At 40.0% G+C, this 16,713-nt stretch overlaps 1 protein-coding gene across 5 annotated transcripts in view; it reads right to left on the bottom strand.

Annotated features, from left to right (window-relative positions):
* Positions 1–401: 401 nt before the first annotated feature.
* nSyb (neuronal Synaptobrevin) overlaps positions 402–16,713 on the bottom strand; it is a 157,242-nt gene continuing 140,930 nt past the window's right edge. For 3 of the 5 annotated variants that reach the window (XR_013898594.1, XM_080277937.1, XM_080277936.1), the window contains one exon: positions 402–2,862. Coding sequence is in view for 1 of the 5 variants with exons in the window: in XM_080277936.1 (XP_080134062.1) it covers positions 2,837–2,862 (26 nt within the window). In the remaining 4 variants the exon portion in view is untranslated. The other 2 variants (XR_013898595.1, XM_080277938.1) reach the window with 1 other exon arrangement.

Consider the following 16,713-nt stretch of genomic DNA (forward strand, 5'->3'; position numbering starts at 1 on the left):
TGACTTTTCCTCACTGCTCAATATCTAGCAATCTCTTTAATCTGTCCCTTATATCTGAGGTCATGCTCTATGACCTTGTTCCAGTCTTTTCCAGTCTGCCTCTTGCAACTCTACTCTAAATGTTCAAATCTTTCACCCTCTGCATCCAGTTGTCACCCTCCTGCCTCTCCACATGTCCAAATCATCTCTGTGTACCCCTTCTCATCACACCACTAATGCATTAAAGTCCCATGCTTCCTCTCTAACTCTTCATTTGCAATTCTAACCCCCCCATGCCTGTCATTCAACAATGCACTACCCATCCATCTGATCATTCTCATCAGTGTATGTTTAAGCCTACAAATTTTCTTTTTAGTGTCCAAGTCTCACTACCAAAGGTTAGACAGGAAATAAATTTCAGACGTAAACACACTATATTTCACGTTTAACAGTAATGTTACAGTACCTCTACTTTGATACATTACTACAGAGCAGCAGATATGTTGGACTTCTAAAGAATATTAATTAATAATCATTAGGCTTCTGGATGTAAACATGAGGTTATACAAAGCCTATTCACACACCATCTAACAAGCCATAAAGTCTTTGGGGACATTATAATACAGTAACTTGGGCACTTTAATCCGAGTTTCAGGGTCATAATCAGGAAGCTTCGTGAAGTCAAGTGTCAGTTTGTGATTCCTGCCACTGCCATTCAAGCAAATTGTGTACCTCACACTCAGATGTCACTTACACAATATAATACAATAATTTGTGAGATACTAGATGCATGTGAACAAACACAGTGGGAGATCAATGAAGTTATGTGTCTGGTAGCACTGACTAGGAACCTGGCTTTCTATGGACATCACTTGAGCCAGTCTCGCTTCCTGCTATGACACCTATATACCTTCCATGCACTTATTAATAACTTTTACCTGACAGGAGGAACCTGTGGACTAAAACAATTTATAAGCAACTGCAGAAGGCACATATTCTAACCACTGGTGAGTTATGCCAATTGTAAACCATATGAACACACCACAGGTCCTTCCTCTCCAGGGTCATAACGATGGAAGCTGCTGAAACTTCCCTTTGCCAAATGAGCACAAAACATTAAACCTGTAATATGGTAATGGTGTGGAATGATGAAGCTGGGCTGTTCCAGGAGGAAACCTCATTTATTCAATAACCACAATCAGACCTACAACTAGGATCAAGGTACAGGGGGTCAAAGGAAGAGCCAGGAAACTAGGACTTTAAAAGCAAGTGCTATTATCAAACTCAGTAATATCCATGAAAATAAAACACGGCGGAAAAAGTGATGAATTTTCAAAAATCACATGTTCATTACAGTATATGTAAATCCAGATTCATCTAAGTCTCCCTTTTCATGCAGTGGAACACATAAGAAATTTATTCATTTTTTCCTGTCCAAGCCCATTAGAAAAGCATGGCACTGGAACCACAAGGCAAGCTGCATGACAGAGGGATTATCTCCATTTATTTTTGTAGATTTGTCAATATTCTGAAATATATGTGAGACACGCTCTATAAAAACTAGAAAATAAGTTTAACAATTAATGCTGTCAGCAATTATTTTAGAAGTTAATAATTAGAAGTTAATGTAACATAAATACTTTATCCTGTAAGATGGGGCTATACTGAATTCTGAGGAAACTCCAAATGTTACTCCTAAAAAACTGCTAGAGAAATTTAACTTTCTTATGTAAATGTATATGTAGATAAATATTTGCAATACTCAACATTATCCCTTCATAATTCAGTAATACTCCACCTTACAGAAGATCTCATTATTTGAAACAAAGTGGAAATAAATGTCGGGCTCAGTGCTGGAAAAGTCAAATGCCACAACACCCATTTTATGAGTGTGTGGTACTCTAGTACTGAACTGGGCATTAACTAGTCTATAAGAGGTACAAGACCAATGTCATAAGCAAATATCCTGGCCTATACTCAAGTAAAAAACTATGTGGAGTAAGGGTTAGTGTTCATACTGGCCCAACCAGCTGAACCTCCTAATTGGAAGGAGAGCTCTATTATGACCTTACCCAAAGGAATTGGTCTGTGGAGTGGTAAATAATTTTCAGCTACATACGAGTTTTAAATTTTCAGTATTTAAAAAAAAAAAAAAAAAAAAAAAAAAAAAAAAAGCTTTTGATCCTCTTTATTAAATCAGTTATTATGCTTGTCAATACTGACAAATATTTAAATAAACACATCAAATCCATATTTCACTGAAAGCTAGATCTGTACATCAGCCCAACTAGCTCTCAGCCCTAATCTTAGTTGAGTCCTGTTCAGAAAGGAGCTCACTGGTTAAGTATGGAATAGCTGGAGTATTTAATAAATAAAGATTCCCCCTGACACCATTTAGTTGCAGGTCTGAACACAATAATTCAAGACACTGAGAAAGCCCTTTACATTATTCATGATATATGCTAACATGCCTAACTGAAATAAACCTAAGGGTGAAGTGTGCCTATGAATGGGTGTTTTTGAGTCAACTGGGGAGGGCCAAATGACTAGCAAGAGATTCTACAATTTCAAACAAAAACTTGTGTTCATTATGCTGTATGATAAATGATCTTTCTGAGTGGTAATTATATAAATTATAATGTTGCAACTCCTATGCTACTGAATATGCTGAGAACTAACTAACCTTAAAGGTAAAACAGCCCTAAAAAAAATTAAAAACAGTAAATCTTTATCATGTGTTAACATATATGATTTGTATTATACATATACACAGGCCTTTGATAAATTTAGAAGCAATGCACATCCAATGAGTCATCACACTGTGCTGCCACTCGTCATCTTGTCCTGCCGATGATCTTCACTCCTGCGCGTTTACGGCCCAAACTAGCATAAAATAAATAAATCAGAGAATAACTGGTAAAATTATATACACATAAATCAATGTACTTCAAACCATCTTGCACAAGTTGTGGGCATTCTTACTGATGCACTATGAGATCAATGGGTGAAAGCTGATTGTTATAAGTAGTCTTACATCTTATACCCTAGTTGCTCTAAATGCTCTTATCAGTTACATCTTAGTCTAGTAATTCTGTATATGACTAATTTGCTCAACAACAGACATATCAAGGAATTATAAAAACAAAATAATAGGGAATACTATATGCTACTGAGAGTAAAGGATCTAGTCAATATTACTAGTTAAACACGTTGCGAGAACACTGAGAGTACTGTATATACTGTACAGGCGAGCAGGTTTGTAGGGCAGCCTACTCAACTTGGGAAACATTAGGGTCTTACTTAACCTGCCCACATCTTATGCAAAAGGAGAGGTAAAATAAGGCACATGCAAATCAGATTTCTGGAACAACCCCCTCTCCAAAATAAGGAATAACTGAAAATGAAGTCTGCTATAAAAAAAAAAAAAAAAAAAAAAAAAAAAAAAATTATTGTACAGACAGAGGGCAGATCACAGTACCAAAAAAGAAAATACATGTATGTATTTATGCATATGCTTACATACACATATATATACAGTATATAAATACTGTAACAATATACAGTACTGTATATAAATATCCCAAGGTTGGTTGTTTGAGGGCACTGGACACACCCTAAACAAGAACCTACAGGAAGGATTCTCTGAATATTTTACTGACTCATTAACACTACACTGTTCATTCACTAATGATAAGTACTACTTATTCATCACCTTAAGCCTGGTGCCCTGCGGGAGGGTCTGGACCGTACCCCCCCAAGTGCGTCAGGCTTGCAGGAATCAACCACACACACATAAAAACATGCATGCTGAAACTTAGTAGTTCATTTAGCCTGGTTATACCTAACTTACAGGGATATTTCATGCACTCATACTTTCTAAATCTGGCCCGCAATACCTACACTCAGTCTGCACAGGTATGAACCAAAGTATACAGAAAATCTCCAATAACACCAATATACTGTACAGTACGAACAATCTTCAAAAGTCTACTGCTCCTCTTGGCTATCATTCTAACTAGTGGTATCTTAGCAAGACTTTAAGTTGAAAAAAAGCTATTTTTTTGTTTTCTTGTATTGAAGCTCTCACCCACAGATTCACCAACACCTGTCCTGAAAAGCAATTTAGCTCGCTGCCCAGGCTGCATGTAAGAGAGAGGCGTGGTATCAGTGGGGGAAGGTTCGGGAGGAGCAGAGGGATATGCTAACCATGGAAGTTAACCTAATTATATAGACTACTTTCAAAATCATTACTGTACTCTGTTCCAGTGAAAAATATACAAAATAAAAATCTCGCTTCATAACACCTACATAATAAAATATGATTTTTAAAAATTAGGGCCTTGACTAATGTTCTAATTTGCTATTCAATAATATATAGTCTTATAATAAAAATTATGTCCTAAATCACATACATTAATTATATAAAGTAACTTGTTTTCATAACTATGTAATCCTGAAAATCTGGCCAACTTACAATCCTCCAATCCCACTTACAATCCTCCAGTGAACCTTTTAATGTAATCAATAAATTACCGATCCTTAACTGATCCTTTGACCAAACTCTTAAAGCTCAATAAATGATGGATGATAATGATTATGTATGTATTACCCTTAGTAGTCTAACAGCAAATATAAAAGTCAGCACAAGGTTTTTCTCTCATCAATAGCCTGAAGTTTGTCAGATTAAGTTTTTCTCACAACAGTTCTGAGAGTAACCAACCTGGTTTGCACAAAGTACTTAGCTTAAATATTCCAGTAAATAAGAGTCTTTGAACTGATACACAGCATTACACCTTTAATGTCCCATCTGGAATGTAGAGGCCTGGGGCTATGTGAGAAATATACCTCCATCACCCCTATGATTTAAACTTTACAGGCTACATCTGCCTGGCATGCCTGAATCATTAAACCACCAAGCTTTTATTTGCTGGTTGCAATATGATTATATATGTCTACCATCCAACTCAGTAAATGGTTCCCTGGGTGACATGAAACCATCTGACTTGTCACTAAGTGTAGTCATCTGAAAGTAGCATTATATCGAACGTGTGTTTAAGTGTTGCTCCACTAACCACTGAATACTGGAGTAAAGTATAACTTTTTGACATGAAAAGAATGCCTATACTCTATTTAATTGATCTGTGCACCTGAGACATATGGAGTGAGTAAGGTGTGTTTGATTAGTGGCTGCTGATTGCCCGCCGATCATGTCAGTGAAGTAAATACAAACATGTATTATAGTGCAACATGCGGATGTAGGTATACACCATGGGTGGATAATTTACTTCAAAAGTCACTCATCATTTTATAAAACTTTAAAATCAACTTTAATATACAGTACTTTGATAACAGTAAACTTTTCAAGCTAATTTTGACCTCTAGTTTAGGGTATTGTTCCATATTTAAACTGGCTGCTTATATTGCAAGCAATGTACAAATAAAAATGTGTGTTAAAATAAGAAGTGCTATAGATTTACATCATTGGTGGCCAATCAGCAGCCACGTATCAAATACACCCTACATGCCCCAGATCTCAGGTGCACAGGTCAATCAAACAGGGTATAGTACATTACTCAACTGTTAGCAGTAAGTTTTATCTGAAGATCAGTGTCAGCCAAAACTCTAACTCCTTGCAACAGTCTGATTTAGCTCACTGTAATCTGAGGGAATGAGGAATTTGGAAGGAATTTCAGCATAAAGTGGTGGAAATGTAAGAAAATGTTCTGGAAAGAGGTAAAAAGAGTAACACCGGGTGATAAAGAAATTAGTCAGGGAGTGAATGATAAAAATTATAGATTGCTGGTGGAGATGAAAGAAAAAGTGAACAGATGGAGAGAACGCTTTTAGAAATTGTTAAACATGGAGAATGAAAGTGATGCGAGTGTGAGTGGCTGGGGAATGGCTGGGAGAAGGAGGGAGGTGAGAAAAGAGGAAGAAATTAGAAGGATGGAAGTAGTGGAAGCAATAAAGAAAGTTAAATTGGGGAAAGCCCCAGGAATTGATGGACTGTGTGGTTAAATGCTGAATCATGGAGGAGAGATAGTTGTAGAGTGGATATGAAAGATGTGCAAATTGGCCTGGGAGGAGGGTAGAGTCCCTGAGGATTGGAAGTCAGGTATAATCATCCCCTGTACAAAGGAAAAGGGGAAAAAGAAGTGTGTGATAATCACAGGGGCATTTGTCTTCTTAGTGTAACAGGAAAAGTGTATGGTAGGATACTTATTGTCAAAGTTAGGGAAATAACAGAGAAATTAGTTGGTGAAGAAAAGGGAGGACTTAGGAAAGGAAGAGGTCACACAGATCAGATATTCATTCTTAAGTCTTTAATGGAAAAGTTTCTAGAGAAATGAAAGAAGTTGTATGTGGCCTTCATGGATTTGGAGAAAGCATATGACAGGATGGAAAGACAAGGAATGTGGAAAATATTAAGAATATATGAAGTAAATGGGAAGCTGTTGAATGCCGTTAAGAGTATGTATGACGGGGCTAAGGCTGCAGTGTGTGTGGATAGCGATTTGAGTGAATTTTTCTATATGAATGTTGTACTGAAACAGGGATGTGTCATGTCTCCATGACTGTTCAGTCTGTATATGGATGAGGTTATAAACGAGATACAGGGTAGGGCAGTGGATGTTGGAGCGACATTAATGAGAGCAGGCAACATTTGGAAAATCCCTGTACTGTTGTTTGTAGATGATACTGTATTGTTAACCCTCTCATTACCAATCAATGCAGGCTGCGTCCAACTGCGAGCAAGCACTTGGGACACAGTCCTGGGCACACAAGGCCACACACTGACAGATCCTCCGTCACCACGCTATTCCTGCACACTCGATAGTTCAAAAACAATTTATCCTCGCACGCTTATTTATGCTTTGATAATTGTAATTTTTTTTCACTGTAATCCTGAATAAATGTACTTGCTTACGGTGCTGTAAAAAAAATCAGCTGAATGTAAATTGTCTTTTTTTTTTTTAATTTAAGTTTTTTCAGTTTTTTCTCAGAAATAAAATTTTTATGGTAAATGTTACCGCAAAAAAGTTATAGGGAATTTGTCTGGCTACATTTTGGTGTATAAAGAATTACTGTAGGTCAATCTGGGCCAATTTTATGAAGCACAAAAGGTAATTATCTTACACTAGAGCAAGGCTTGTGGCATACTGACTTGGGCAGTGGGGTGATGCTGGGTGGAGGGTGGGTTGAGCTCAGTGGAGGAAAACACAGGGACGCAAGTAGTGCTTTTTTCTCACCCAGAAATGAACACAAAACCATTCCATACCCAAAAATAAAACGGGCCAGTTTGTTCGACACAACCAGTGTCGAATTGTATTGTGTCGAATTGCAACAAGCGGTTGAAATTTGACAGACGCAGCCTGCATCAAAAGGTAACGAGTGCGTGAAATTTGCACCACACACATAAACACCATGGGGTTAAGTGAAGACAAAGGGAAACTGCAAGGCTTACTGCATGAGTTTGGAAGTGTAAAAAATGAAATCTAAAAGTGAATGTCAGGAAGAATAAAGTTATTGTCTTCGAGAGAAATTAAGTCACTGTATGTACAGTACAGTGATGTTGGATGATGAGGAAATAGAACATGTAAGTGATTAAGTACTTGGGTAGTGTGATGAGTAAGGATGGAAGAATGGAGGGTGAAATGCTTGAAAGGGTACAACAAGGAAGAAAGATTGCTGGTTCTTTGAAAGCAGTGATAAGAAAGAAGGAGGTGAGCATGGAAGTAAAAAAGTTGCTGCATGACTGTATTGTGATACCAACTCTAGCATATGGACGTGAAGCTTCGACCTTGTTGGAAGGATACAAGTCATGAGTGAGAGCAGTGGAAATGAGTTTTTGAGAGGATCATTTGGAGTTACATTGTGAGACAGACTGTCAAATAAGGATGTGAAGTAGCGCTGTGGTGTGGATGTGGATGTGACAGAAAGTGTTAGGAGAAATATACTGAAGTGGTTTGGTCATGTGGATAGGATGGAGAGCAAGAAACTAATGAGGAGAGTGTATATGAGTGAGGTTGAAGGGGGGGAAAGGGAGGGGGAGGCCAAGGATGAGATAAAGAGATAGAGTGGAAAGGTATATGAGTGAGTGGGGTGTGAGCTGAGAGCAGGGCAGTGAAACGGCATGGGGTCGGACAACATGGAGGCAATTTGTCTGTGGTCCCCCCCATATGGGATTAAGGCTTCTGGCAACAGATAGATAATTTGAGGGGCAACAACCAACACCAAGTGAGTTAATTTCAAACATGTAAATAGTTCACTATAGGAAAACCTTCAAATGACAGTAAAATGTTTAATAGTAGCAAAAATTGAAGGAAAAAGAAGTCTTCATATGGAAGGGATTAGTGGAAACACCTCTAACTTCTTCAGTATGATGAGCCTCAACCAAGCTGAATAAATCTGTCTAGTTGAAGCAAGACTGACTTAAAAACTGTCAGTATATCAAAGATGTTAAATTCTCAACTCTACTTATTACTGAATGTAATTTCTCTACTAGTAGTGTTATATTTTAATATAACATACTATTGTATTACTGTATAAGGTCTTGGACATAGCACTTCTCATTCAAAGCTACTCAAAATCACATGTACAGTTATATAAAGCAAGTCACTCGATCCATTTGTCTCAAAACACAACTGATTTTAGCTGTCAGCCCTCCAAATACTGCTGGTACCAAAAAGAGTACGAATGTGTCTTACTCAAAGAGCTTTCTAATAACAATTTTAAAAGTTCTATTTTTATTATTTTTTGCGATGCTGGGGTATAGCTTTCTAATAATAATCATCCAGGTTCTATATTTATTATTTTTGCAATGATGGGGTTCAAAGTAATTCACAACAGCTGAAACCTTGGATGAGCTTCTTCCAACAGCTGAATCAATCCCTTTTATTGTAATACGGCAAAAATTCTGACGTAATCATCATCCTCTACGGATTACTATACATTACAGTATTTCTGTACAATAACCAAAACACTGATAACAAACATTCCATCAAATGTTCAGTTCATACACAGCATACTCCCTCATGACTGGTAAATGGATTTACATCCATACTTGCCCAATTCAAGCTGCAAATTTGTATTTGAAAATAGGGAAAGTTCTACTGTATCCATTTAAATGGTTACTTTATGCACATACACTGCTTCTTGCAATGCATTCATGATGAACATATAAAGTTATGCTTATACACTTTTGTAAAAATCTGAAAACAATTAGCAGAACTCGAATTTCAATTAACTAACTAAATTATATTAATCTATCTATCTATCTATTGCCAGATGCCTCAATCCTGTTTGGGGTGGCCACAAACAAATCGTCTCCAAGTCACCCTGTCCCCCGCCATTTCACTGCCCTGCTCTCAACTCACACCCCCCTCTCTCATATACCTCTCCGCCCCATCCCTCCATCTCATCCTCGGCCTCCCCCTCCCTCTTCCCCCCTCCACCTCACTCACATACACTCTCTTCGTCAGTCTTTCACCCTCCATCCTCTCCACATGGCCAAACCACCTCAGTGTGTTCCTCACAACGCTTCCCATCACATCCACATCCACACCACAATGCTCCTTTATATCCTCATTCGTCAGCCTGTTTCTCCACGTGACTCCACAGGCTCCTCTTAAATAACTCATTTCCACTGCTCTCACTCTTGACTTGTGTCCTTCCAACAATGCCCAAGCTTCACTTCCGTACGTTAGAGTTGGTATCACAATACTGTCATGTAGTAACTTTTTCACTTCCATGCTCACTTCCCTGTTTCTTATCACTGCTTTCAAAGAACCAGCAACCTTTCTTCCCTGCTGTACCCTTTCAAGCACTTCACCCTCCAAACCTCCATCCTTACTCATCACACTACCCAAATACTTAAACGTACTCACATTTTCCAATTCCTCACCATCCAACCTCGCTGTACATTCACAAACTTCACCTCTCTCAAAGACCATCACTTTACTCTTCCCTACATTCACCTTTAGATTCCGTTTCTTACACACTCTCTCAAACTCATCCACCAAGCCTTGCAGCTCCCCTTCGTCTTCACTCAACAACACAGTATCATCAGCAAACAACAGTACAGGGAGTTTCCAAACACTATCCTCTCTCACCAGGGCCACTCCAACATCCACTACCCTACCTTGTACCTCTTTCATTACCCCATCCATGTACAGATTGAACAACCATGGAGACATGACACATCCCTGTTTCAAACCAACTTTCAAAGAGAAAAATTCACTTAGTTCACCATCCACACGCACTGCAGCCTTCGCACCATCATACATACTCTTCACAGCATTCAACAACTTCCCATCTACTCCATATATTCTTAACACTTTCCACAATCCTTGTCTATCCACCCTGTCATATGCTTTCTCCAAATCCATGAAAGCCACATACAACTTCTTTCCCTTCTCTAGAAACTTTTCCAATAAAGATCTAAGAATGAATATCTGATCTACACAACCTCTTCCCTTTCTAAAGCCTCCCTGTTCTTCTCCAACTAATTTCTCTGTTATTTCTCTAACTCTGTCTATAAGTATCCTACCATACACTTTTCCTATTATACTAAGAAGACAAATGTCCCTATGATTACCACACACTTCTTTTTCCCCTTTTCCTTTGTACAAGGGAATAATTATACCTGACTTCCAATCCTCCGGGACTCTACCTTCCTCCCAGGCCAATCTGCACATCTTCCACATCCATTCTACTACTATCTCTCCCCCATGCTTCAGCATTTCACCACACACTCCATCAATTCCTGGGGCTTTCCCCAATTTAACTTTCTTCATTGCTTCCACAACTTCTATCCTACTGATTTCTTCCTGTCTTCTCACCTCCCTCCTTCTCCCAGCCATTCCCCAGCCACTTATACTCGCATTACTTCCATCCTCTACGTTCAACAATTCCTTAAAGTGTTCTCTCCATCTGTTCACTTTTTCTCCCTTCTCCACTAGTAATCTACCATTTTTATCTTTCACTCCCCTGCTAACTTCACTTCCACCGTCTTACTCTTTTCACTTCTCTCCAGAACATTTTCTTACAGTCCCTCCACTTTACACTCAAATTCCTTCCAAATTCCTCATCCACTGTCTTCTTACTCTCTCTTACTAATCTTTTCACCTCTCTCTTTCTTTCCACATATAACTCTCTCTTCCGCCTCTCAACTTCTTCCACACCTCTATTTCTCATCCATTCATTGTATGCTTTCTTCTTTTGTGCCACAGCCTCTCTCACCTCTTCAGTCCACCACGCTGTTCCTTGCACCCCCCTCCGTCTTCTCTTCATTCCACACACCACATCACATGCTGCACATATTTCTTCTGTAAATATCTTACACACACCTTCCACGTCTCCCATCTGCTCCGATTCATATTTGCCCAATCGTTCCTCCACTTCTCTCTTGTACTCTGCCTTTTTCTCATCCTCTTGTAACCTTTCCACTCTCCTTGCAACTACTCCTTCCTCTCGTCTTTCCCTTCTTCTATTCCTCCATCTTACTTGCATTCTAATTCTGGCCACCACCAAGTAGTGGTCAGAAAGTCCACTCCCCCAACCTCTATACACTCTTGCATCCTTTACACATCTTCGCATCCTTTCATCCACACACACATAATCAATCATTGCCTTCCTTTCATTCAGTTCACCACCCACCCTTCTCATCACTCGCCATGTATACCTGTGGATCATTTTATGCCTGAAGAGGGTATTGGCTATCACCAACCCCCTCCCAGCACAAATGTCCACTAACGCACTCCCATTCTCATCTATCTCAGCAGGCACACCCCACTCACCAACTATTCCACCCACCTTCACATTCCCAACTTTACCATTCATATCACCAATCAAAAACACTCTCTCATTCCTTCCAAACTTTTCCATGCACACTTCCACATTTGTCCAGAACTCTTCTCTCACTCTTCTAGCACGATCTTGCGTTGGTGCATACACACACACACTCGCCCACATTTGTATTCCAACTTTCAACTTTACCCACACAATCCTTGACCCAACTGATCCATACTGTCTTATGCTCCTCTTCCATCTTTTACTCACAACTATACATACTCCTTCCTTTGCCCTCTCATTCTCACCTACTCCTGCACATATACCCCATCCATACTCCCATTCTCTCACAATTTCTCCTCTCCATTTTGTTTCAGTTATTCCACATACATCCACTTTCGCACCCTCAAGCACCTGGACAATCTCTCTCTCTTTCACCTCATCATTCGCTCCTCTTACATTCCATGTACTCATTACCAAGTCCTTTGTCCGGTCCTGGGTCGTCATCGTTTGGTCAGTCCTTGTCCGAGGCTTCTTGTTTGTTTTTTTAGTTAGTTGTTTTCCGGGGAGGGGCACTAACCCTCCACCAACCCTTTTAGTCACCTTTTACGGCAAGCAGGGATACTGGGGGAGTATTCTTGAAAACCCCCGTACCCCCAGTTCAAATAAACTGTCTCTACCATCAGTGGTCAAGACTTGGGAGTTTGGTACAGTCCTGTCTTGCTCAAATCATGCTCTATGAGCTTGACAATCATAGTGTGGCTTCACTAAGTTGCACTCCGTAATTGCTCATAAACAACATCTGAGTACTGTACTTTCAAAACAGCCAATCACTGCAACAAATGTGGTAGATCAGATGAGCTGATGAGGCAATAAGAACTGTAAAACAGGAAAAAATTGACACAGCATCTACAGACAGTTTTTAACACTTATAAAGTGCAGAATTTCCTAACTTTACCTTGATTTTTTTTTTCTTTTTGTTTTGTAAGATCTGGCTGGTCAGATTATCCTACTTCAAATAAATACAGTATTGTAACAGCCTTGTGATGATTTCTTAGGTTTCTGATAGTACAAGAATTACATACATACATTACATAAATCATCTAATCCTGTGCTTCCCCATGAGGAGTGTAGAAGCCCGGGGCTAGGCAAGCTGGTCCTGACGTTATTTAAAATGAGTGTGACAAGCCTCACTCATCCGTGAGTGGCATTATGTGAGCAATAAACCCCAACCACCCAATGGATATAAACTGTCACAGGCTCAATCTGGTTAGAGCGCCTTAATTACCCACTAAACCACCAGGCACCATAGTTTAGTTATATGGTTATCACCCAGTGTAGTAAATGGTTTCCTGGCGTGCAGGAAACAGGTTGAAAATATTTTGCGACATATCCTATAGTATAATAATTCTGATAGAGTTTGTTTCATTTTCCAAGGCTTCAACATGCATGAAGGCATCGGCCTTGGTTACCTAATGGCATCCCTCCATGCTGCTTGATCTCTGGCAGCTTCCCTATTGGGTCCCTTATCCCTGAGGTCACACTCAATGGCCTCGTCTCAGATCTTTTTTTTTGGTCTACCGATCGCAACTCTACCCCAAACGTTAACACATCTTACTTTCTGCTCCCAATTATCATCCCCCATCCTTTCCACATGCCCAAACCATCTCAATCTATCTCCTCTCCTCACAACACCAATACACTCCAGTCCCACCCTACCGCTTGACTCTTCCAACATAAACCTAGCACCCCCCAGGCCTCCCACTCAGGGATGCACTGCACATCCACCTAATCATTGTCATTTCTGTACATTTCAGCCTGCGAATATCCTCTTCCTTTATTGGCCAGGTCTCACTATCATATTGCATTATACTCTTGACACATGCCACATACAAAGGTCCCTTGGCAACAGGGAGCCTTCTCAATGTCAGGAAAGGCAACAGCTCCCTGAACTTCTTCCAACCACTCCTCACTGTAGCCAGAGCTAGCTCCAGCCCCAGCTCCAACACATAACATCTCCCAAATAAAACTCTTCCACACACTCAGGAGATTCACCACCAAGTTCAATCCTTTCATGCCTGACAATCTCCACATGCTCTCCCTGACTGACTGCACACACGAAATCAGCATTAACTCGCAGTTTACATCTAATACCACTACATCTCTTATGCACCCACTTATCACAAATACTGCAAAAGACGGAATTACAATTCTTTCCATGCCCTTGTAGCAAATTGCACATGGCCACTCTCCCTTTTCTCTGACAGTACCACCACCAGTCCTAGATACCATCACTTTTCTTTTCTCTGCATTTACTCTTAAGCCCTGGTGCCCCATACCATCTCTCCACTTCCTAAATCTTTCCTCTGCCTCCCTTTCATTCTCTGCAATCAACTCCAGATCATCAGCACACATCTCCCATGGGAGTCCATTTCTGTAGTCACATGAGAGAGTTTCAAGTACCATGATAAACAAGGGGTTCAAGACTGACCCCTGGTGCACATCAACATTCATGGAAAACTCAACATTCAGATCTCCATTCTTTTTTTTTTTTTTTTTTTTTTTTTTCCTTTTTTTTTTTTTTAATGCAAGGAAAGAGGAAGCAAAGGCTAGGAGCCTGCGAACCGTTCCTTCCAAGAAAAAGACAAAAACAATACAAAAGAGAGCCAAATTCAAGATCCATTCATTTCGAGATGCCTGGAAACACTGCGTCTGAAAGACTGGAGATCTGGAAGTAGGAAATACAGACTGAAGGAGACAGTTCCAGAGTTGACCTGTTGCATAAATGAAGGACTAGGAGTAATGGTTAACTCTTGCATTAGAGAGTTGAGCAGAAAAGGGATGAGAGTTTGTTGCTAGACGGGTGCTACGCACCCATCGTAGAGGTGAAGGGATGCAAGCAGACAATTCAGAGAAGCAGTGACCATTGAAGTAGTGACAGAAAAGAGAGAAAGATGCAACAGTGCGATGAAGAGACAGAGGTTGAAGGGGAGTCAGTAAGAGAAGAGGAGTTAATGAGATGAAAAGCCTTGACTCCACCCTACGCAGAAGAGCTGTATGTGGGAAGCCTCCCCAAACATGAGAGTTGTACTCTACACAGGGGTGATTAAAACCCGTGTATAAAGTCAACAACTGTGCAGAAGTAAAGAAGGTACAGAGTCAGCTTTGCACACCTAATCTCTTGGAAGCAGATTTTACAAGAGATGCAATATGATCTTTCCAAGACAAGTCCTGAGTGAATGAAACCCCAAGCATGTTCAAGGATGGTGCAGGATTGAGCTGGAAATTATTAAACATTATTGGGTACTCCTGTGGAAGATTTTGTTGGGTTGATAGGTATAAAAACTGAGTCTTTAATGCATTAAAAACAACAAGATTATTTTCATCCCAGAGATACAAGCCAAGTCAGACATTAGGTGTGCCACAGACTCATCCCTGGGTGCGAACACCCACATGCAAGGCCATAACCACCCTAACCAGTCATTCCTCGATCTCAAGCTTTCTCACTGCCCACTTCACCACCTCCCTAGGAAGTCTGTCAAAGACCTTCTCCAAATCAACAAAAACAAAGTTCCCTTTTCTTTCCTATACATTTTTCCTGAAGCTGTTGAACAATGAATATGGCATCAGTAGTCCCTTTGCCTGGCATAAACCCAAACTGCATCTCATCAATGTTCAATCTTTCTCAACTCATCCCTTCTAGAACTCTATTACCTTCATTATCTGGTTCAAATGCATTTATGCCTCTATAAGTTCCTTTTCCAGGGCATCACCCTTCTCCTTGTAAACATTTACAAGTACACTCTTCAGAAAAAATCTGGGAAAACGCACACTCATATATGATCATAATTATCAAGTTAGTGACTAACTCCGTTTCTATATCTCTTGAGGCTTTCAACATTTCAGCAGTCAACCCAGACACACCTGCTGCCTTCTCCAACTGCATCCTGGCTATTGCCCTGCTCACAGTATCAGCATTAATCAAAGGCTTTATCTGCTGACTACAAACATTCCCTGTCCCAATCAAACTCCTCATTCAACAACTGGTTGTAATGCTCTCGCCATGTGTCGTTAATATCCCTATGTTCACCACTACCATTCCTTTAACATTCTTCACACACTGCTCACCTATGATATTCCTATCTCCCTCTTCATCTGATTTGCCACCTTAAATATCATATTCTTCCATTCCACATTGTTTAGGTTATCAAGTAAAGGTCTGAGACTCAGACTTTGCCCTGTAAACCTTTCCTAGCCCTACACTTGGCAGCCAAGTATTCCTCTTTGTTACCACTCCTTTTCCATTCCAAGAAAATCCTTCTTTTCTCCTTGACTGCAGCTTCCACATCCTCATCCCACCACCAACTTACTTTATGTCATGGGGGGGCCCCTTTGCCATTCACACTTGGAATCAGTAGCTCTCAAGAGGTTGGTCTTGTGGGCTCTGTACTGCTCATTAACACTTCTGTCAGTTTCTCCCAGTTCAGCCACCACTCTACTCATCTTGCTATAGAAGGCATCCCTTACTGCTTGATTTTTCAACTTTCATACTTTCCTCCTAGGTGCATAAGTCCTCTTTTTCATCACCCGCTGCTTTAACACTATATCACATATCAATAACTTGTGCTACTGCACACACTCCTCACTCCCTATAACTTTAACATCCCCCACTAACCTCCCATCAGCCTTCCTGACCACGAAATAATCTATCTGGCTATTTCCCCCAGACTCATATGTAATCATCCTACTCTCTCGTTTCCTAAAATGTGTGTTACACACATTCATGTTCATTGCCTCCCCAAACCAGAGTATCCTTTCCCCTTCCTCATTTCTTGTGGCATATGCACATCCCCCATACACTCATTCATATCTCTGAGGTGCTTCATCTACATGACCATTTAAGTCCCCTCCCAAAATACAAACTCATCATCCCCCATACCACTT

Source organism: Coenobita brevimanus, chromosome 71, assembly GCF_032717465.1.
Source record: "Coenobita brevimanus isolate Jiangsu-jjx chromosome 71, ASM3271746v2, whole genome shotgun sequence".
NCBI classification, from domain to species: domain Eukaryota; kingdom Metazoa; phylum Arthropoda; class Malacostraca; order Decapoda; family Coenobitidae; genus Coenobita; species Coenobita brevimanus.